At 39.2% G+C, this 21312-nt stretch overlaps 2 protein-coding genes across 2 annotated transcripts; both read right to left on the bottom strand.

Annotated features, from left to right (window-relative positions):
* Positions 1 to 14040, bottom strand: LOC104962843 (myelin protein zero-like 3). Its single transcript, XM_010791344.1, has 6 exons — positions 13792 to 14040; positions 10698 to 10864; positions 5049 to 5262; positions 3018 to 3174; positions 1144 to 1210; positions 1 to 919 (listed from the first exon to the last, which is right to left on the bottom strand). Exons 1-6 carry the CDS (start codon positions 13889 to 13891, stop codon positions 839 to 841), a joined length of 786 nt encoding a protein of 261 aa, XP_010789646.1. The 5' UTR covers positions 13892 to 14040; the 3' UTR covers positions 1 to 838.
* Positions 14041 to 18791: 4751 nt separating this feature from the next.
* On the bottom strand, positions 18792 to 20163 carry LOC104962842 (gamma-enolase-like). The gene is made up of 5 exons (XM_010791343.1): positions 20065 to 20163; positions 19874 to 19930; positions 19323 to 19408; positions 19022 to 19117; positions 18792 to 18889 (listed from the first exon to the last, which is right to left on the bottom strand). The coding sequence occupies exons 3-5, from the start codon at positions 19405 to 19407 to the stop codon at positions 18807 to 18809; spliced, it is 264 nt and encodes an 87-aa protein (XP_010789645.1). The 5' UTR covers position 19408; positions 19874 to 19930; positions 20065 to 20163; the 3' UTR covers positions 18792 to 18806.
* Positions 20164 to 21312: the final 1149 nt, after the last annotated feature.

Below are 21312 nucleotides of genomic sequence, written 5' to 3'. Positions count from 1 at the left end.
ATTAAATGCATAGGTTTTTTGTTAAGTAACATACTTTCGTCGCCAGCCGGCCGATACATGCCGCGCATTAAATGGGCCTGTCAGTCAATTAATCCCCGTGCCACTTTTTCCCCCCCAGTCCGCCCCTGATTACAGTGACAAACATTAACTGCTGTTTTGAAATTAGAATGTTGGACAGTAATGTACAGACACTGATAATATAGGAAATATACTGTATATACAATATACTGCATAAATATGATTAGATGGTCGCAGTTTACACAAATCAAACCATTTATTTTCTGTCCAAATATTAAAGATATAACAGAAATGTTCCACTACAGCTCAACAAAGACATTGACAGACGTCATACAGCTGCTCTGACGGACAATAAATTACAAAAATAAATGCATCTAGCTCCTTCACAATAAGAAAGTGACTCATATTAAGATGTAAAAATACACATAGTGCTCTCCTGTATGTTTGTGTTTGCATAGACAGGGTCGGTTGGTATAGCTAATACCATAAGAAACAAATGATATGTCATCAAGACTACAAGCCCTACAATTAGAAAGTAAGACCTCTTGCATGGCCTTGAAAAATGTAGAAACTTGTAGGCAACAGGTCAATGAAATTAATGGCATCATGTCTAGTCTTAATGTGATGCTGGAGATGCATCGTTAAGACAAAAATACAAGTATTGTTTCAAAGGGGTCACCACAAACAGTCACCAAAGGACTGGGTAAGGATTTAACTGTGGCAAAGGAAATCCAGCATTTATTTCTCTTCAGTGTTTCCCATATGTAAGGCACCAGAAGGTTTAGATGTTACAGTAACATCGCCCAGCCTGCAGGGTTCTCTAGCACTGAGACTCAGCACAGCCTTCATCCGTAGGAGGCCTCTTTTTTAGCTCGTAATAGCCTTCTTCATCCTCCGAGTCCTGGACAGACCAGAAAAAAACAGACAGTCAGATGAAGCTTCACACAGACCCAGACAGAAAACAACTCCATTGGAAAGATCAATATTTCATAAACCCTCAAGTCCCGTAGACAGAACATGGAGGGCATGTAAAATTAAACTTGAAATGGATCTTGCAGACATGTCTCATTTAGTTATTTATGGGTTGCAAGACAGTGTCGTATAGTGGAATGTTCTCTACTGTACCATCATATATAGGTCACAGCATGAGGCCTTCTTTTCTCTGGGTGGCGGGTGGACGCCATACTCCTCTCTGATGAATGCAGAATGGACAGCAAAGATGGTTAGTCATTACAATTATAACACCTTTTTAAGAGTGTACTCTACGTATGATCAAACGTATCAGATTGCAGCTCATCGTTTATTTATTTAAATGTTTTTTTACTCCGAAATGTTAGATATTTTCGGAATAGTGTCATCTAACTCTTGACAGGACAGACAGTACAATGATACTGCTTCATTTAAGGACATTTCACTGTAAAAAGGGTCTTCTTATTGTACATTTGGGAACTCCCAAATAAAGAGAACAATGGTAAGGAGAAATGATTTTGGTGGTTCTGCAGACAAGACATAAAGCAAGGCCACAATTCACTAATTCGTACACACTAGATTGAACTACTATCCTTATTTAATAAAATAACTTCCCACGGTTTAGTTAATTTATTTTCTCAAGGTGAGTGGATATGCAGAGAGCTCACCCTGCTGCAGTCTCTAAGTGGAGTGATCCAGGAGTGCGCTGTCAAGGCAATTACCCATGGCAGATCTGCTAGTTAAATATTGTGTAACCACCAGAGTGTAAAATAGCTAAAGAATCACCCTGGGCTTGCACACAAACATGTCATGTCTTTATGCCTTCTGCACATCAACAGGCGTGACATCAGTAACACGTCTCGTCATCTACTACTCTCTCGGGACCATATATGCCTTCCATTCTTTTACTGGTTGTCTCCACCTTAAAACACAAGGTAACAGATGCGCATGAGTAATTTTTTTTTAAACAATGCCGGCAAAAATGTACCCCGGAGCTCCACATTTCACATTTTAATACAGGTAGATGTGTGGCTGTAACGAGCCGGAGGGCCGGGTAGGAATGATCGTATTCCTCTCAGGATAAGTGTATACAGGTTTCCAAAAGTGCGAGTGTGTCCTGACGAACCGTTATTTAGGATGGAGACAGCCTGGCAGGAATAGACAGTCATGAGAGAGTCATAACAAGAGCGAGGGGTTTAAAGTAAGTATACACCTGTTGATGTATTTCAAATAATTAATCAACACAGCACTTTTATAAGCATATGGGGTTCTGTATTGTTTTTACAATACTCTGACGCTGGTCTCTCTATAGCTAATATCTGCTGTGTGTAATTGGGACCCGACAGCGCACAACATCACTCAGAGACTGCAGCAGAGTGTGCCGTGCCATCTTTCTTTATTAACACAAATTGTGTGCGCATAAATTAACTAAAACATTGGAACGATTTAATTATTGCGATGCCTCAAATCACTATCTTGGATGCACATATTAATAACAAACATGGAAATTATTTAATTCAGTTGAGGAAAGAAATTACATATCCTCCGCACAAATTAGTTTCTGGCATTTTCTTTCTGTCTGCTCCATAATCAATACACAATTAATAATTAATGTACAGAGAAAGATGATACAGCCTTTTTTGTATTATCAAAAACAAAGACACTGGAGTTGTCCCTGAGTGTTTACATAATGTCCATGTCATGTTATGCAATCTGCTAAACATGTATGTACAGAGTAGCACATGCACGTCTTCCTGTATTCCCTCTGATTAAAGCTGCTATTTAAACTGACTGCAAACCGTTGGGGGAGCAACACTTCTACAAAACAAAAACTGTAGAACCCTAACCTAAACCTAACCCTAACCCTGTTTTCTACAACCAAAATCCAACCGTTAACTTAAAAGGAAATTATTGTTTAACCTTCATTAAATTAGCAATTCAGCAGCATATTTATAACCATCAAAGCCTGCAGTAACCATCATTACCCCCAGGGGACCCACAGCAGTGATTGGTTAAATAAATCCACTCACCCCTCTGTGACCTCTATGGGCGATCTGTAGGCCTTCGATTGGTTGTGCTTTTTCTTGGGACACAGCATCCGAGCAATCAGAATGAGGGTGACGATGATGGAGGGGAGGAGGACAAAAGTAAGGAGGACCGCAACATCGGAGAAGCGAATGCTGGCCGCTGTGGAGGAGGAGGGGAGGTCTTTAGAAACGCATTAACAAGTTGTTTGCATGACCACACATACACGTGACGTCATGCAAAACCCACTTAGAAAAGCAGTATTGTAAAGACATGCACTGCCCATGTACACCATATATAGCACATAGAATGAAGTAGTTCTACATATGTCCCTCTGCACTTATAAGTAGTACAAAACTAAAACTATCATCAGTTTAAAATTCTCCTGATATGAATAGGTTAGCATTTGGGGAAAAATGGGTTTTCCCTTTTTTGGAGGGAGTTTGATGAGAATGTTGAGACCACTCTCACGTCGGTTAATTGTAGCTGAAGTCAGCATCTGATTAGCATAGCTTAGCATAAACAGTGAAACCAGAGGGCACCTCTAAAGCCCATTAGATATTGGGCTTTATCCTGAATGTTAAGTTGTACAAAAACAAACGATTGCTTCAAACAATCCATGTGGTCATGTATCTTTGAATAGCTTAATGGTTCTGAGTGTAATTATAGCCACAATTTTAGGTGGAAAACAGCAAGATCAGTCTATAATAGTCAGGAACTTAGATCTGTTGAATTCAGTCCCTCCACTATAACATCCCTGACTCTAACAATCTCCAGTCTGTTGACAGCAGAGGCTAACATGCGTGAGCCAATATAGCTAACATCATGACAGCTAGCACAAACACCAACGAGATGTTTGGATGAGGCTGCTATCTAAAAACTATGTGCTGGGCAGTGGAAAATTAAACATCCTCTCCTCAGCCACATCTCTGCATATACACACTATATGATTTATGTGAGAAAAGTCAAATCCAGATGCCTGAGGTGAAGTAAGGATAAGCAGTAAAAAGGATTTAAAATTAAACATATCTGAGAAGAGAAAAAGTTGATTACACATGGAAAAGTCTAGATGGAGTCATAAGAGTCCATATTTTCTTAATGATATGTTACATGGATTTAATCAGTGTAATAGAAAAGTGTTAGGGAATAATTATCCTAGATATCCACCTGCCCTTTGACGTTTATGACCAACCCTGACGTCTGTTACCTCCCTTAAGGAAGGGGCTGCTTCAGCCATATGTTGTTGTTACCAGTTTATGATCGGGCAACTCTCGGTCACAAATGGTTTATTGTTGTGGGTACGCTGGAACACTTCCTTCTTGGTGCTTGTGTACTCCAAGGTGTGAAATCTTCGAGGCCATAAGTGTCAGACGCAAGTAATTCAGTGTTCCCAGCTGTTTAGTCTATCTCCTCAAATATGTTGATTACTCTCTGTGAACCAGTTAAATGGTATAACGAGAGAGAGGCTCTTCCGAATTGACGTGGCAACTCTACCGGGAAGTCAGAACCTCTGGCTCTGTGACTTGTGATGTGAGTCCTCCGGCCGAAGCTCCTAAATAAACCATCAGTGTTTGAAATCGAAGCTCCAGCTCTCCCCCTGTCTCCTTCCTGAGTCGGTGACTCCCACTGCATTGCTACACAGAAGTTTCTCCCACAAAAAGTATTTTACTTATTTTAATATTATCCTTGTTTGATTCTTACTTTCGAATGTCTTTGCTAATCTTGAGAAAAGTCCTTATTAAGAAGATATGTAGCGATGTTGTTAGTTACAATCTATGTGCACCACCAGTAGGACCTTCATCTTTGAACTTTGATGATGAACTGAGAACTTCCTGATACTGCCTCCCTAACTTCCAGAATGCTCGCTTCATTATCGCTGAGCTTAACTCCTCCTTTCTCCTCTCTGTGTTTAAACATGAAACGCAAACTCTATTGGGGGAAGTCTAACAGTACAAAGCTAAATATGCAGTTAAAGAATTCTGACATTGTGTGAAGAAATGGGCCTGTTATGTGTTTGTGTAAATGCACACTCTTACCTTTTGGTGTTACAGTGAGTACAGTGTATGAAGTAGGGGACCCGTGGACATCAGGAGGGTTTCTAACGGAGCACGTGTAGGTCCCATTATCCTTTAACGTAGCGTTGATCAGAGAGATGGAGGCTTCCCCACGCGCTGGGGTTCCCTCCCACCGGATGCGACCGGCAAACTGACCATCAGGCGGAAGAAACGCCCGTGAGGAGAAGTGGAAAAACTAGGGGGGGGGGTCAAAGAAAAAAACGTTTTATTGTGTGGTCAAATAGAGTGTGTTAAAAATGTAATCTAAGTCTATAATTTGCCAGGAGGAAAAAGAAAGAGGAGAGTTGTTTGGATAAGTACCATTAATTATTCATATTTTATCCATAGTCCCCTCTCATACATTAATAGCAGCCTCACCTGAATGGCTCATAAACCGTTACTCAAAGATCACTTATTTTCTCCAGCACATAATAAGGATCATCACTCATCAATCTAACTTATAATTTTCCCTCCTAAGGGAAAGTATCTGCAGCAACAGGTGGTTGGACAGATGGTGGAGGGGACATTTTCTTTCCGCAATATTGTTGATAGCAGAGTGAAGAGGGCTGCCTGTTCAGTCTTAGAAACGAGAATAATAATCCCATCAAGCATAAGACCGGGAAAATAATGTATGTGCACAAGTCTTGTTGAGATAAAAATCTGAACTTGTGTGTGGCGTCTCCAAAACTGATTTACCTTTTAGTTTAACATTAACAACATATTCTGTTTACAACAGAAACGCCATCTTGTGGCAACGCCCACGTGAAGCTGACCCAGACCTCTCCACAAAATGACATCCGGAGAGTGAGTGTGTGGGTGGAGAAGGGGGGATGATGAACATGTGGAAAGGCTACAGTTTATGTTTGTCACAAAGTAAACTAAGAGAGAAGAGCTTGTGTGCAATAAGCTAATTGACGACGTTAGTCACCAGTAACCAGAGACTTGGACAGAACAAATCTCAAAGAGAAAACTATCGGCTCAAACAGGAAATTGACAAGTGATTTGGGGAAGGTGCAAGAGACAGAGGGGTTGATGGGGAATACTGTACATGCATCATTTGCATTTCGAACCATGCCGCTGCAGTGAACATGTTGATCCTTTAGAAAGATACGTTAGTTACCTCAAGCAGGTCCCACCTTTATGGATGGTAATTTGTTTATTTAAAAAGTGCCTTGAGGGGTCTAAAGACAGGAAAAGTGCCATCTAAAATGCAGTCAATGTACCATATGGACAATAAAATAGACTCTCACATTGAGTTGAAGGAAAGTAAATGTAATGTGAGTGGCCAGTCATTACTCTACCCACTTTGTCTTGTCCATGCTTTTATCTTCAGTAGACTGGACTACTGTAATGGTGTCTTTACATGTTTCACTAAAAAATCCATTAGAAAGCTGCAGCTGATTCAGAAAGCCGCTGCTCGAGTCCTCACTAACACTAAGAAAGTGGATCACATCACTTCTGTTCTGAAGTCTTTACACTGGCTTCCTGTGTGTCAAAGAATTGATTTCAAAATACTTCTGCTGGTTTATAAAGCTTTGAATGGTTTAGGGCCAAAATACATTTCTGACCTCCTGCTAAATTATGAACCATCCAGATCTCTCAGGTCTTCAGGGACTGGTCAGCTTTCTGTCCCCAGAGTCAGAACTAAACATGGTAAATCAGCGTTCAGTTATTATGCTCCAAATATCTGGAACAAACTCCCAGAAACCTGCAGGTCCGCTGCAACTCTTACTACTTTTAAATCCAGGCTGAAGACTTCTCTTTTTGCCGCTGCTTTTAATTGAACTATTCACATCTTAGACTGCACTATAACTTTTATCCATGTATTTTTTCTTTTAATGTTTATTTTATTATCTTTGCTTTTTAATGACGGATTTTAAATGCCATTTTGTTAATGTCTTTCATTTTTTGTAAAGCACTTTGAATTGCCTTGTGTTGAAAGGTGCCATTTGCCTTGCCTTGCCTTGCCTTGCCTTGCCTTGCCTTGCCTTGCCTTGCCTTGCCTTGCCTTGCCTTGCCTTGCCTTGCCTTGCCTTGCCTTGAGCTGGTTGACTCTGATAAGGAACATGAAGACTTTAAGAGGCTTTCAGATTATGTGCAGGATAAGATCAGAGCTACATAGCCTTCATCTGTGTTCTCAAAGCCCAGCAGAGAGCGAGTTATTGATTTCCTCTACGAACACTGCAGATGTTTTTGCATCCAGCCATTTCCTGCAGCTCCTTTCAAATTAGGGGATGCAGACACAAAAAAAACATTCGGTTGGGCATCTTTCTGGTAAATAAAAGGACCCAAATTCTTCTTTAAATGCACAATGACGGTCACATTTGATTGGCCTTGAACCTCTTCCCAACTGCTTCAATGTCTACATCTATACATGGTAGTTCCTAGATATTGAATTGTGGGCACGCCACACTGTGACTATCTTCACATTCTACCAACAGAATCACCAGGTTTTTGCTAAACTTGCTATGTTTCAACATTTCAAGACATGTCACATGAGGATATTTATTTTATATTTAAATAAACAGTAATATAAACTACTTTGTGAGCTGAGCCTTTTGAGATTTTATTCTAAAATTTGAAAAAAGATTCTCGGCCCAACTTTAAAAAAAAATAATGTTGCACATGTTGCAATGAACACAATGTTATTTAGTATGTTCGTAATTAATATTACATGGCACTCTCAGGATGAATATCTATATCAACACCATTCCGAGTGATCGACTCCTCCTCAACAACTGCCAAGTTAATCACATTTTTCTACTTCCTATAAAAAGCGTTCCAAGTCTCGTGCAATTAACTGCAGCCAATATGAAATGCCAAAATCTGCTCAATATTGGCAAGTATTTCTAAATATCAAGAATGAGATCAACGATACAAACTTCCATAAAGTCCCCAATGTACAAGAAAGTTCCCTTTTGTATAGGTTGCTGGAATACTGTAACTCTATATATAATTATGTATTATACATAGTGTACCTTAAACATAAGCGGAGCATACTGAGACAAAGAAATAGACAATTAAATTAAAGATAATGTAAATATAGACATCTAGGTTTGTATGTTATATACTGGGTATTGGCCTTGCTAAGCACCTTGAGATGAAGTTGTTTTTAAAGTGTGCTATATAAATGAAATGTATTATTATTATTAATAAACTATCTGTACATTAAAATATGGAAGGAGGATGGGAATAATAATTATTTAATCCTGTAGAATCTGTGTTTGTATTATCAGGTCTCCACATAGGAATACAGTGTGTGAAGGATCTTAGTGTTAAAACCCTTTACAACTGTTTACCATGTAACGGTGCAGCCCTAAATCAAGATCATCCAACAAATGCATGCCTAGTTTGAAGAGGGTATTTTACAGCCTACTATCTAGGAACAATGTCAACATGGATAAGTGTGTATGGCCTTTCAATAAACTGAAGCAAAAAAGCAAACACAGAATCACCTTAACAATTACTGATAGCTTTATTGTTTTACGACAGTGTGTCTGTGAGCTGCATTTCTCTGACTGACTGACTGTAGACCTGGCTGATCATTTGATGACTTGGCAGAGCTCAGCCTACACAAAAGCAGATTGAAGTCACCTATTTCTCAACAGTGAGTTCAGTCTGGAAACAAAGATCCTTTTAAGCCCATGACAGATGCGGCAACACAGCCAAGGATATTGGACTATTAAACTGAGCCCAATTATTCTACCAATCTATATGATGATTTGGACAGAAGCCTCCACTTACTTGACAGATTTAGAAACAGTTCCTAAGTGAAGTTGCAGATCATCTTAACTGATATATTTGTAGCATTATTCAGCAGAATTCAACTCCTCTAATTACCATAAGCTTTCACAATTATTTGACTGAACATTCAACCTCTCTTCTCCAATCTACTAAATGAATTCTCATCAGGTCTGAGGTAATTATGCAAGTCACTGAAGCACTGCAGTTCAGATTGACAATAAAGCTTTGGCAGCTAAATTATATTTTCTGATGGCGCCTTTTACATGCTTATTCATGGTCTTTCCCAGTGTGATATACGATTGGGGACACACAGGCCAATCAAGCAGCCAAAAAGCCTAATGAAATTGGATGGAAAGTAAATGAAGGCCAAGGAATAGAAATGAAAAACTTCCAGACTTGGTTCCTTCTATGGGCCATGTCAGAAATAATGCCACACAATATTTATCTGTGATAAAGTGAACAGACTTGTTGGGCTTGGTCCAAGAAAATATGGGTTTGTATTACGTAGCAGTTGGCACAGCTTTTAGCCACTACCTGTGCATCGTGCTGACTGCCAAACACAAACACACTACAACAACCTCTCAATGTGTACTTTGTACTTTTTTCTTCTTCTCCCACTCCTACACACTTTTAGGCCAGACAACAGCATCTTAATGACTAAACCAACAGCACTCCATATCAGCGGAGCCACAAAACATTAGCCTCCACTTAACTCTGAGTGCTCCTATAGGAAATGATGGCATATAGGGTTGCAGCTACCACACTATGGATTCCCATGGTCCAAATGCAATTACATAGAACCACACTGGATGGCAATCTTCAAGTTACAATGGAACTCCTTAAATTATGTGGTGCATTTTTAGTGGATTGGTCACAGGGTGCAGGGTTAGAGGACTGAGTGCAATTATGGGTTGAGATGGATACATCTGAAAGCATTTCGAACAAGACCACGAGACCAACACATAGGAAGTTGGAGGTATTATGGTAGCTGACCAGCTGGGCTTTCACAGAGAGGCAGTTAAAAGAGACAAAGGCTGTGTGGAAAGATATGACTTGGACCTTGACAGTGATCTTGATAAATCAAACAAATTGGTACATACGGTATTTACATAGAAACCGAGACTAACCGGGGTTTTCTGGAGGATGCAGGTGGAGAAGGTCGCAAATCAATGTTGACTCAAACACAGCTGGTCAAGAATGCAAATTATGCAGTCAGATATTCAAACAAGTCATGTTTGTACAGAAAGCGCATTTTAAAGACACATACAAGTACAATGAACGTGGTCTGTGATGATCAAATAGTATACATATCAGGTCAAACTGATAAGGGCTTTATATAGTAAAAAAAAATGGTCAGAACATTGTTGTTCACTGTGACAAGTTTTAACAATCAATACCAACAATATGGTTAATCTTACTGTGCATTACTTCATGAAGCTTTTAAGTTACATGACAGTCTGTTGCATTACATGTAGAGATAAAAAAAAATGGGACATGATGAAAATATTTTAAACGGAAATTCCATTTATCAAGGTTTTTTGGAAGAAAGTGGTATAATTGGTTTTCTTTTTAATACAATTTCCCTTTGTGCCTCAAGTTAAGGTTTTTAAAAACTGTACACGATCAGTTTCTCTTTATGTGTTTAATTCATCTAGTGTAATTTGCTGCCTTTTCTTTGCTGTTATGCAATTTAACAGAATGGAACCAGTTTTAATTGTTTTTTGCTTAAAAATGAACAAAACAATAGATTGACTATAATCATATTATCGAATTCCTAAAAAAAATTGACTGATCGTTTCAGCTCTTTTTTAGACAGTATTGTATCCAGTACTATAGCCACAGAAAGAAGGAAAAATATATAGATTTATAAAATTAAAATATACTCACTGTCAGTGGCGGCCCTCCACTCTGGGGCCTATATGACCAGTCCACAGTCATCTTACTGGTGGGCCTACTGGTGGAGGTGAAAGTGCAGGACAACGTGACGGTATCCCCTTTGGATGCATGGAGCTCTGCTGGTGTACTCACTGAGATGGAGCAGACTAGAGAAGGGGCTGGAGGTGAAATGTCAGAAAAAGGAGAAGAAACATATGATGTTAGAGTGACACAGTGGACAAACATGACAACATTAAAAGAGAATATACTTTAAAATGGCCGATTCCGAGGATTCCAAAAAAATGAGAAGAAGGGGATTGGAAGCGCAAAAGAAAGAGAAAGTTGGAAACATTGTGTGTGACATTTACTCACTTACCATGGTCTAAATAGCTAATACAAATCCTGACAGCATCTACAACTATGCAGAAATTGTGGTGGCATAAAAGTGTCAGCGCAGCAAATTCCTCGTGATAGACACTGAACTGAAACAGATTCTCACCAGCCTCTCTTGTTGTATCTGTCAGATTTGCTACACATCTGTCTACATTGTAAAGTTAAATAAAGTTATACCCTGTGGCTGTATGCGTTTCATTGGCATCACATCATACAAAGGTTGAAAATAACCATGCAACAGTTCCAAAGTTTAAATGCCAACATTAAAGAAATATAACAAAAAGCAGTTGCAGTTACCTGCAGCCAAAGCAATGTCTGCAACAAATTATACTCTCAACTTTCTCCATGGACACAAAGCTAAATACTGACAGCTTCTTTTCAGGGAAACCTTGAAATGTTTTGCAATGCTGAGTCATTAATCAGTTGTTTTCATGGTTAAATGTTGGGTTCATTTGTATATTGCATAAAAACTCTAATATGGTGTTGAATCTGAACATGCCAGGATAGCTTTTCTAGTACAAATTCCCCAAAAATTGACGAAGTAATTAAATCATCCCCCTCTACCTCATAAATGACAGCATTTATGGCCGAAGTGCACATGTTGATGAATATATATCAGTTATTTATGCCATGATCCACTAGTCCAGTTTAACATTTGGAAACACCGTGGTTAACAGCCATGCAAGCGGGTATGTTCGTATCTGCTGTGCTTAGAGCTAAATGTCAGCATATTGACATTGACAATGCTGACATGCTGATTTTTAGCAGATAATGTGTGTCACACCAATGGCAGCACTATAAATAATGAGGAGATCATCACTTAAATGTATCATCATGGGAACTTCACAATGTGTAGCAAAGGTAATTGCAATTCATCCAAAACCACACTCAAACCCAGAACTGGTCACCCATATAGCGGGCATTAAAGGCCAAGCCAGTGGAGCATCATTTTGGTTCCCCTCTGAAATCAATGAATGTGTGTGTACTAAATAGAATGCCAATCTTCCCTAATAGGTATTACGCTTTTCACTGAATCAATGAAAACTGACCTGCCGTTGTAGCTGGAGAAACATTTGGTGAATCAACAAAGTAATTCAAAATGTATTCTCTCTTCTAATATTATTATGTAGCAATGTCTACAGCAATCCATCCGACATTTGTTGAGACATTTCAGTCTGGGCCAACTCATAATGCCATCTCTATAGCCACACTGCTAGCTGAATGAAAACAAATAACCATTAAAAAACCATCACTGTTCCTTTGGCCTTTATCAAGAATACATCATGGAAAACCTGGCTTTATATTTGCATGGCAACACTCCGTTTGTGACATTAATACACAGTTGTTTTGGGGGCATAATACATCAAACAGGGCTATATTTGAAAGCATTTTGCCTTTTCTCCAAGGAGCATCTATCAGCTGATCTGTCTGATCTTAGACTGACACCACTGTTTACATCTGATACTGCAAACGCCTTGATAGGGACAAAGTTCATTTTATACTAAATAATCTGCAAGATATCAGGTTTTCAGCCTGATTGATCTACAAAGGGTTGGCCACAGGAACAAAGGTATCTCTTCATAAAAGTGAAAATCCAGCAGATTATCCTTGAAAGCTGAAACATTCTGGAATCAAAGAGGAGATAGAATTCATCTCAAAATCAGTGATGGGATAGAAAGGTGGTAGCTCATCAGTATTTGTGATGATGATGGCACCTAGTTTCTGCAAGACGCCTGGACATTTAATCGAGAAAAAATGTAAAAAGTCAAAAGGAAGAGACAATGTTGTGATACACCCCTACAGTAGCTGTGGCCCTGGCAGGAAGAACTGGCAACATGAGTACTTCCTGAGCTGGCAGACACTGTGCTCTGGGCACACATGTAGCCAAAAGTACAAGTATACATCAGATATCAGAAGACAAACCATAATGACACCACACTGCTGCGACATGCCTATATTCTGATAAAGTTACAGCAGCTTTTGAAGTATTTCTTCCATTTTTATTCCATTCCCTGAAAAACATTTGATAAGTTAGGAGTGACCTAACAACTATACCCAAAGTTTAGAACCATGTTTGTAATATAATTGGCACAAAGACAATGCTCTTAACTTACTGCATACCAGTTGTCAGGATCCCTCTGAGCCTGGTTTTTACAATGGCCTGTTTCTGTATTTATAGTGGCAGCTATCCTAACATTTATAATTAAGATTTAAATGGGCAATTTGGATCCACTTCCCCCAGAAAAACAGACAAACGTTTATGACTTGAAATTTGAGGAAGAGATCACTACTGCAACTTCATGATAAGCTAATAAAAACGACAAGTTCCTGGTAAATCAATCTGCTCTGTGTCCATTTAAAATTAACATGATTTAGCTTTGGGCTGTGTCTGATGTATTCATGATTCAAGCAGTGGAATTGCCATAACCACCTACAAATAAAGCGTTGGCAGGCTGTGTGTTGTTTGATAGTGTTTACGGAGCTGACGAGTTGTGTTAATTTAGGCCTTACAATTAAACGTGTAAGCAACTATTAAGTGTGTTAAGGTTACAGGGTAGTCAAACAGTACAAATGCCTTATTTCGACAAATAAAACAGCTACTAGCAGAACAAACACTAAGCCAAACGTAGGTAAAAAGACAAGAGCTTCTCTGTGTTGAAACTAGTGTTCAAACACAGCGACATGAAAGCTGAGCCCTGGCCTGTTTACTCACCGTAAAAAACGACCAAATACAGCAACAAAATAACGTTCAGAGCGGTATTCCCTTGGCGAGGTCGACGCATTTTAATATGTGAAAACGGGTTCACTTGCATGACGATGAAAAAAAAGTCCAAGTTGCGTCAAACCCTCGGACAAATTCCGTCCATTATCTATCTAGGCATGAGTCAGAGTCTCCGTCGCGGCTGCACACTACGAGCTCACGTACCTGACAAACAGGTGTATCAGGAAGTGAATAATCGGGAGTGAAACTACACCAAGCCTATTTTTATGCTTACTCTAAGGGAGGATAAAAGTTGACATGTCGTAATACAATTTTCGAAGTGACTGACCAATGTGTTGGTGAATAATCTTTCGACTACTTTAATACCCCATTGAAATAAAATACGCTTAAAGGGAACAGCCATAAATGTGTCAAATCAATGTGTGTAGAAACACGCTTCCTTTTTGAAAAAAAAGTTCTTATTTTAACCTATGTCACCTGACAAATATATAGTGAATATGATAAGTCCCAAAGGAGCAAGTGGGGCGGGGGGGGGGGGGGGGGTTATAATAAAAAAATAACAACAAAAAAGTACTAACTCAGCCCTTCAGGAAATGTAAAGTCCCTACATGTAATTGGATTTTCGAGGAACTGTATATGTTTGATTTAAATTGGGTATTGGGGGTGGAGTTTATTAAAGTTGTGTGTGATTTTTGAATGAAGAAATTAAACTAATTCTGAAAATAATATTTGTGAGTTGGTTAGTTTGCCTAGCCTGATGATCATGAGAATGAGAGCATTAGCATGGGACTGTAGATTAAACACAATCTTTGAAATGCATATGCTGTCAACCCAAAAATGAAATCATATTGAAACCTGAACCATATTCTCTGCTCACATGTCAATTCTCTCTTATAACCCTTTGAGTTGAGGCCCAGTCTTCAGTCTTATCTCCCAGGCCAGCTATTCCATCAAGCCACCAAAGCTCTTATGGGACTCTCCTGCTATTTTTAGGCATATTACTCCTCTATCCCAGTCCAATCTCCTGTCTTTACTGTTGTGATTATCTCTAATGGGAGAAGTTATTTGTTTTTCTAGCCTTTGCCGGTTCAGTTTTACTCTGGTGTAATGCTTTATCTCTCCACTTCATGTTTATACAGAGTCCTTTTGAAGTTGAATTTGCCTTTTTTTGGTCTGGATTTGTACTTACATCTTTACTTCCATATGGTCTGCCAGGAGTGTTTCCTCCATCCTGACAACAGAGAAGCTGTAGTTGTCTTGTGTAACCTAATTTAATTGCAGGGCACATCAGAGAATATAGGCTGAGAATCATCAGCTACTCTGCGCCCTCAAATGCACTGTGTAGGCCAGGGCTATTCAATTGGCGACCCGCAAATAATACTGTATTCTCTGAAAAAAATCTAATTGGATAGCAAAATAGTTTCACGTATTGTTGATGAGTATTAGAAAAATGCATAATGTTCATGGTAAACATTGCACCCTAACTTGATTACCAACACATTTCCAAAGGCTCTGCAATAAGGGAATGTGAAAGAAAAATGGGTTCTCACGAAATGGATATTAATAACTTTATGTGAATAACTGCCTGACTAACTTCTAGTTTACTGCAGACCATGTACATCATTACTGTGAGAAAGGGCACGAACAGATGGAAACAGGCATAATAAAGAGGAAATTATGGTCAAATCCATGTTTTATTACCTCTTACAGACATTCAGCAATTTCTTAATAGAAGGGTGAAGCAATGTGCAAAGCTTTGTTGCTTCATGCTCTTACCTGGCTGTACTTTGTGTTTATGTTCGGCAACATTTATTGCAAATCTCTTTGGATGCTGGGAATTTAAAGGGAGTTGGCACAGGCTAGCTCCTCCCTGCATCCATTCACACAGCACAGTGTGTGTAATGTATATGTTAACTATATTATTTAACATTTCCCACACTCAGGAAGGGATACCACTTCCTTTTTTGAAATCATGCTGAGTCAAAGGACTTACCTTACACGGGAGTGTTCACAAATTCTGCATTTAGCAGTGTTGTATTGTGTGTAACTATAATATATAATCTACTTGAGTTTGATAGAGACTATCCCATATTGGAAGATAACATATAATGCCTCTTACCTGGGTACTTTCACACGCCCACACACATTGTGTTATGTACTGTGTGTGTGAATACAGGGGCTCTCTGTCTGGTTACAGTAGAGATGTCTCAGTTTCAGCTGAAATCATCTCAGTCACAATGAAGGCTCACCCCACTTTATCTGGTCAACAATAGCCCTGTTCTTCTGTTGTCAACACTGGAGGGGACTAATACAGGTGATTTAAATTGTTGGGGCCAGAAGGTGAATATAACCATTATCCTTCAGCCAAATTGAATATGAGAGTATTTTTATTAATTTAAATGCACACTTTGCACTGAATAGTTGATGAACAGTTGTATCTTCAACTCTCCAATACACAGGGGGTATTTTAAAGGTTTCACATACAAATACACTTTTCTCATGGCTGTCACAGACAAGTATGACAGCCTAACACTTGAGCCACTATCTATAGGAGGCCCTAATCTATTCAATACACTAGGGAAAATACCTTTAGATGTTATGGATCATGTGTATAGGTGTGTGTGTGTGTGTGTGAAGATGGGAGGACATCTGACAAGTCACAGTGTGACATTCCATCCTTTACTTACATGCTTGTAAGGTAATTAGTTTTGAAGCAACCTGTCATGTCAAGGCTGTGCGTTTGTGTGTGAGCAAACAAATGAGTGTTTGTTAGTTTGTGTAAAGGTATTTAGTGCCTCTCCACAACACTGTGCCAGGTACAACCCATCCCAAGGTGTGGAATGCTGACTGAAAAGAGAGAGAGATTAAGCAAGACAGAAACTGAGTCTGAGAGGGAGTAAGAAAGACAGACTTCATTTCCTCATTAGTGAAGACTGCTCACAAGCTTTACTTCCTTTATCAAACAAACCCAGCATTAGTCTATTCTTCAAAAAAAATGATTAATGTGAGTTGCAGTAAAAAACTTGTTTGTGGTAGAGAATGGCTTATTAAGTGAGTCATGCACAAGGAATGGTTGAGAACACCTTGCCCGGAGCATGGTTCACAAAGCCTGGTATTATCATTAGATTTAACAGCAAGATAGATGGATATTGATGCTAAAAAGTATGTCCAAATTAAAAGGTTTCAGGCTATTGTATAAGCAGAAGGAATGTGATGTGTTGGGAACAAGAGGTAATATCTGCCTGGTGTTCCAGATGATCGCTAAACTGTGTCAAATGTGTATTTTCTCTTTATTTTCTACTTTGCCACCTATTCATTTTGGAAACCCCCAATGTTCTGTGTGTTATACTGCATTCATCATGCAAAGATCTGATGATTAGATTATTCTATTTCTAGGCAGTGCTTCACATTTATTTGTCACATAAGTATCAGTTTTCCATATACTGTATGTTACTGTGTCGTAATGTTTTTAAGCTTAAGAAACTTGAATAATCCCTCACAAAATAAACCCTTCACATATGTATGTCCTCACACCACAATTGATTGCTAGGGTGCCACATTAATTTGAGGCCAATGTCTAGGCTCTGCCAGAGTAATTAACAGCCATTTTGTTGATACAAACAAGATTATCTCCAGATCCTACTGTTGTTTTATCTGTTCAATATTAGTGGCCTTTCTCTAAGACAAAATGTAATTATTTAGCTTGGGTAAACAGACTTGGTTTTCCGCCCAGTCTGTCTCTCTTTTTTCAAACGTTAGTCAACCATGCTCTGCCCCTACTCTCTCTCACACTGACACACACACACACACACACACACACACACACACACACACACACTACATGTTCAGTGTCTATTCTTTGTATATTGACTGCAGTTGTTCATGTATACCAGTAGTCTGATACAATATTTACAGTTTGAAAGGGTGTTAAATGAAATTTGGTGATGATTAATGGTTTTTGTGTTAATGTAATAGCAGTTAAAACAGGACCGGTCAAATTAAAGGGGGGGGAAACAAAGACAAAAGGAGGGTTAATGTTAAAAAAATACATTTATTTTCTCATACTGTGTGTCTAAATATAGCTATATTCACCATCTGTCTGAAACGCTCTAATTCAGAGCCTTTCTCTTTAAGCTAAATCACCCACAAATGCCCGATCTGCTCTGATTGGCTTTCAAGAAAAATAGCTTTCTATCCGTTTGTGAAGATACTCAGATTGGGGCAGTGTATTCTAATGAGCCTACCTTTTATCTTAATCTTAACAAAGAGTCTTAATTCATTTTAAAGACCCGATCTACGCACGATAGGCAGGTGAATCTTGAATGAGGGTTCAATGAAAGTAAATGACAGCGTCACAGGTCATTTCCATCTACATTTACATCCCGCCCGGTCCACTACAGAATTAATTATTCAATACTTTATGCAAAAAAACTGCGTTGAAAAACTAAAACATGATTCCACGGTCAAGAACGTGAAGACTTCCAACAGATTATTAGCGTACAAACTCCTTTTGGACACGCGCACTAAAAGATGTTTAAAGGCACTATTACCTGGTATAAATAATTTTATAACAGAAGAATAGAAAACAGAATCATAGCCTTAACAAAGTCCAAGAATATCAGTAAATACAAAACTATACAAAAATGGAAATATTAATTTAAATGTTATTAAACAACTACATTAATCTGTGATACCAAGAGAACATTTTCTCTCAAGTAGGTGCGTCATTGGCTCTTGGACATAAGAAGGATGGCCAATTCTGAATTGCTTGCTGAGTCATGATTTCTGACCAAGGCAGCACACCAAAAACAGATTGTTTTATTGCTAAGGGTGGTTTGAACTCCATACTTTGTACAAACATGGGTATAACTACACTTTATATATACTCATTGTATATGTGTTTTTGTTCACTGGGCTTTCTTAAGTCCTTGTGCACATACTTCAGATACAGTATGTGCACCAGGACTTAAGAAAGTTTCTTTGATGAATTGTCCTCTTTAAATCGATCATATTTCTGCACTTGTACTCACAGACTGGATGAGGGCCGGTCCAAGGGTGTCATTAATGTGACCGACAGCTTTGGTTACACCTAGCGCAGGAAAATAGAGATGTGTCAGTTTGTCGTCTTTCATGTCACAAAACCACAGACTAAAATGCTCATGGCAAAAGTAGAAGAGGAGAGACAGAAGCACAGAGGACATGTCTTGGTTTAAGTGTTCACCTTTGCCCTTGTAGCGAGTTTTGTCTCCATCACGGAGCTCCAGAGCCTCGTAGATACCGGTGGACGCACCGCTGGGAACTCCAGCCCTGAACACACCTGGAGAAGACGTTTTATCTTTGTAAGTCGAAGGTTTAAAGGTCAAGGAGGGCAAGAGAAGGTAAGAGAAAGCTTTTTTAACCTAACCCTAACCATGATGCTTTTCCAAAGTTAACATTAGACAAGGTTCACTGTCAAGCAAAAGCACAGCTGACAGAACAAATACAAAATGAAATGAATGATATTTTAATGGATCTTTCTGTACCTTTGCCAGTGTGCAGATCTACTTCCACAGTGGGGTTTCCCCTGGAGTCCAGGATCTCCCTGGCAACAATATTAACTATAGACATCCTGCGCAAAAAAGAAAGAAAATAGCTTTATTTAAACATTTGTGCTATACATTACAACGCAGTGCCAATACACCAAAATGTATCTTCTTATGTAGGGTTGTTGAGAAAAAGGATGAGCGGGGGATTCGGTGTACGAAGAGACGGATGAAAATAGAAAATAGCCAATGTTAAAAATGCATTTCATTTAAGCTAACAGCCTCAATTTCCATCAGTCACGAGGACTTCACACTCTCTGCCGAACATTGTGATGATAGTGACGCAGCCTTAGGGATGACAGCCTGTGGAAAAGATGCTAGCACACACACACACACACACACACACACACACACACACACACACACACACACACACACACACACACACGCGCACACACACACACACCCACACACACACACACCCACACACACACATATACACCTCCGTTGCACAGAGAAGGAAACATAAATCAAAAGCTAATAATCCATACCTATTTATGAACCAACTGTCAACCTGTTCCGGACCACAAACCAGTAAAATGTCTCTGCTGATTCAGGCAGTGACAGAGAATGAGGACCAATGGAGGGATGAGACGGTGAAAAAACACAGAGCAGGAGGAGATGAGGAGGAAAAAAGGAGGAGGGATTGAAGACATAATAGATCAATCTTTTTCAACATTACCTGCAGAGTGTTGGAAGCCTGGTGGAGAAAGCGAGAGGATGTGGGCGAATGAGAGGGAGAGACAGAGGGATGGGAGGTGGGAGGAGAAGGGGGAGAAAACGTACGACACGCAGGGGGGGAGGGGGAGGTGTGAGTCATTGGAAGATGCAGAGAGGGGAGGGGAGCCAATGAAACGAATAAAAAGAAAGAGGAAGAGGGAATGGAGTATAAAAGCATTTGCATTTCATTGGTTTAAAGCTCCCCTATTATAATGTATTTCATCAATATATTACAGGTCTCAGATATATATAAAACATGTCTCTGAAGTGTTTGGCTCCAAACACCAAACAGATCATTGCAGCATCCCATAATCCCCTCTGTTTCAGCCCTGTTTCAAAAGTGCTGATTCTCTGTCTGTTACTTTAGATGAAAATAAGGAGTCCCTCCCCTCTGAGAGAGATTTGGTTAAAAAGAACATAATAGACATGTTCACACCGGAGTACTTTTCCCACAAAGGTTCATCAGAACTCTTTAGTTCTCATGAACTAAGTACAGATCGCGTTCACACCGGAATAAGTCCCTGGGAGAAGATTAGTCAAATGAAGCCGCTGACGTCATTTCTTCTTCTTCTTCTTCTTCTTCTTCTTCTTCTTCTTCTTCTTCTTCTTCTTCTTCTTCTTCTCCTCTCGGTTTTTTGGCGGATTGCAAACAACTTTAAGGTGCATACCGCCACCTCCGGAGTCGGCTTGACTCGGTTTGCATTTATAAAGAATGCACACATGTGTTTAATCTTTAATGTCAGATATGTACTAAGTAAATACATGTGTTCCTGCTCAAGATTAGATTCAACTTTATTGTTATTGCACATATTACAGGTACTGAGACAACGAAATGCAGTTTAGCTTCCAACCAGGAGTGCAACAAGCAGTAAAGTGAAAAGTAATGTACACAATCTACAGAATAAAATATAGAATGACTTGAATGATGAATAAACAGTGAGGGGTATTAATACACTAGATATACATAGCAGCCTGTGAGCAGTATTAACAGTGTGTATGAATATGCTAAGATAAAGTATGAAAACGGGAAGCAGTCCAAGTATAGTATAAAATATATAGATATTAATTTCATGATGATAAACATTGTGGAACAAACAAATGACCAGACCGTTCACCAGCCCCCCACGTTGATGTGAACTCTTTGTTTAAAACGAATTGGCCACCGGAATGTGTGGAGGAATTCCCCCAAGGGGGATGGTCGCATTCCACA

The sequence above is a fragment of the Notothenia coriiceps genome, unplaced genomic scaffold (genome assembly GCF_000735185.1).
Source record: "Notothenia coriiceps isolate Sejong01 unplaced genomic scaffold, NC01 NC01_scaffold00035439, whole genome shotgun sequence".
NCBI classification, from domain to species: Eukaryota; Metazoa; Chordata; class Actinopteri; order Perciformes; family Nototheniidae; genus Notothenia; species Notothenia coriiceps.
This window is presented reverse-complemented; position numbering and strand designations above follow the sequence as displayed.

Excerpts from the sequence above, each read along its gene's own strand:
- LOC104962842 (XM_010791343.1), bottom strand. The coding sequence starts at position 19,407 with ATGTCTATAGTTAATATTGTTGCCAGGGAGATCCTGGACTCCAGGGGA. Across the intron at positions 19,118-19,322 it reads AGATCTGCACACTGGCAAAG|GTGTGTTCAGGGCTGGAGTT; the intron begins GTACAGAAAGAT and ends CGTCTTCTCCAG. Across the intron at positions 18,890-19,021 it reads AACTCGCTACAAGGGCAAAG|GTGTAACCAAAGCTGTCGGT; the intron begins GTGAACACTTAA and ends TTCCTGCGCTAG.
- LOC104962843 (XM_010791344.1), bottom strand. The coding sequence starts at position 13,891 with ATGCAAGTGAACCCGTTTTCACATATTAAAATGCGTCGACCTCGCCAA. Across the intron at positions 5,263-10,697 it reads GTGGAGGGCCGCCACTGACA|TTTTTCCACTTCTCCTCACG; the intron begins GTGAGTATATTT and ends CCCCCCCCCTAG. Across the intron at positions 920-1,143 it reads GCTGTGACCTATATATGATG|GACTCGGAGGATGAAGAAGG; the intron begins GTACAGTAGAGA and ends TGGTCTGTCCAG.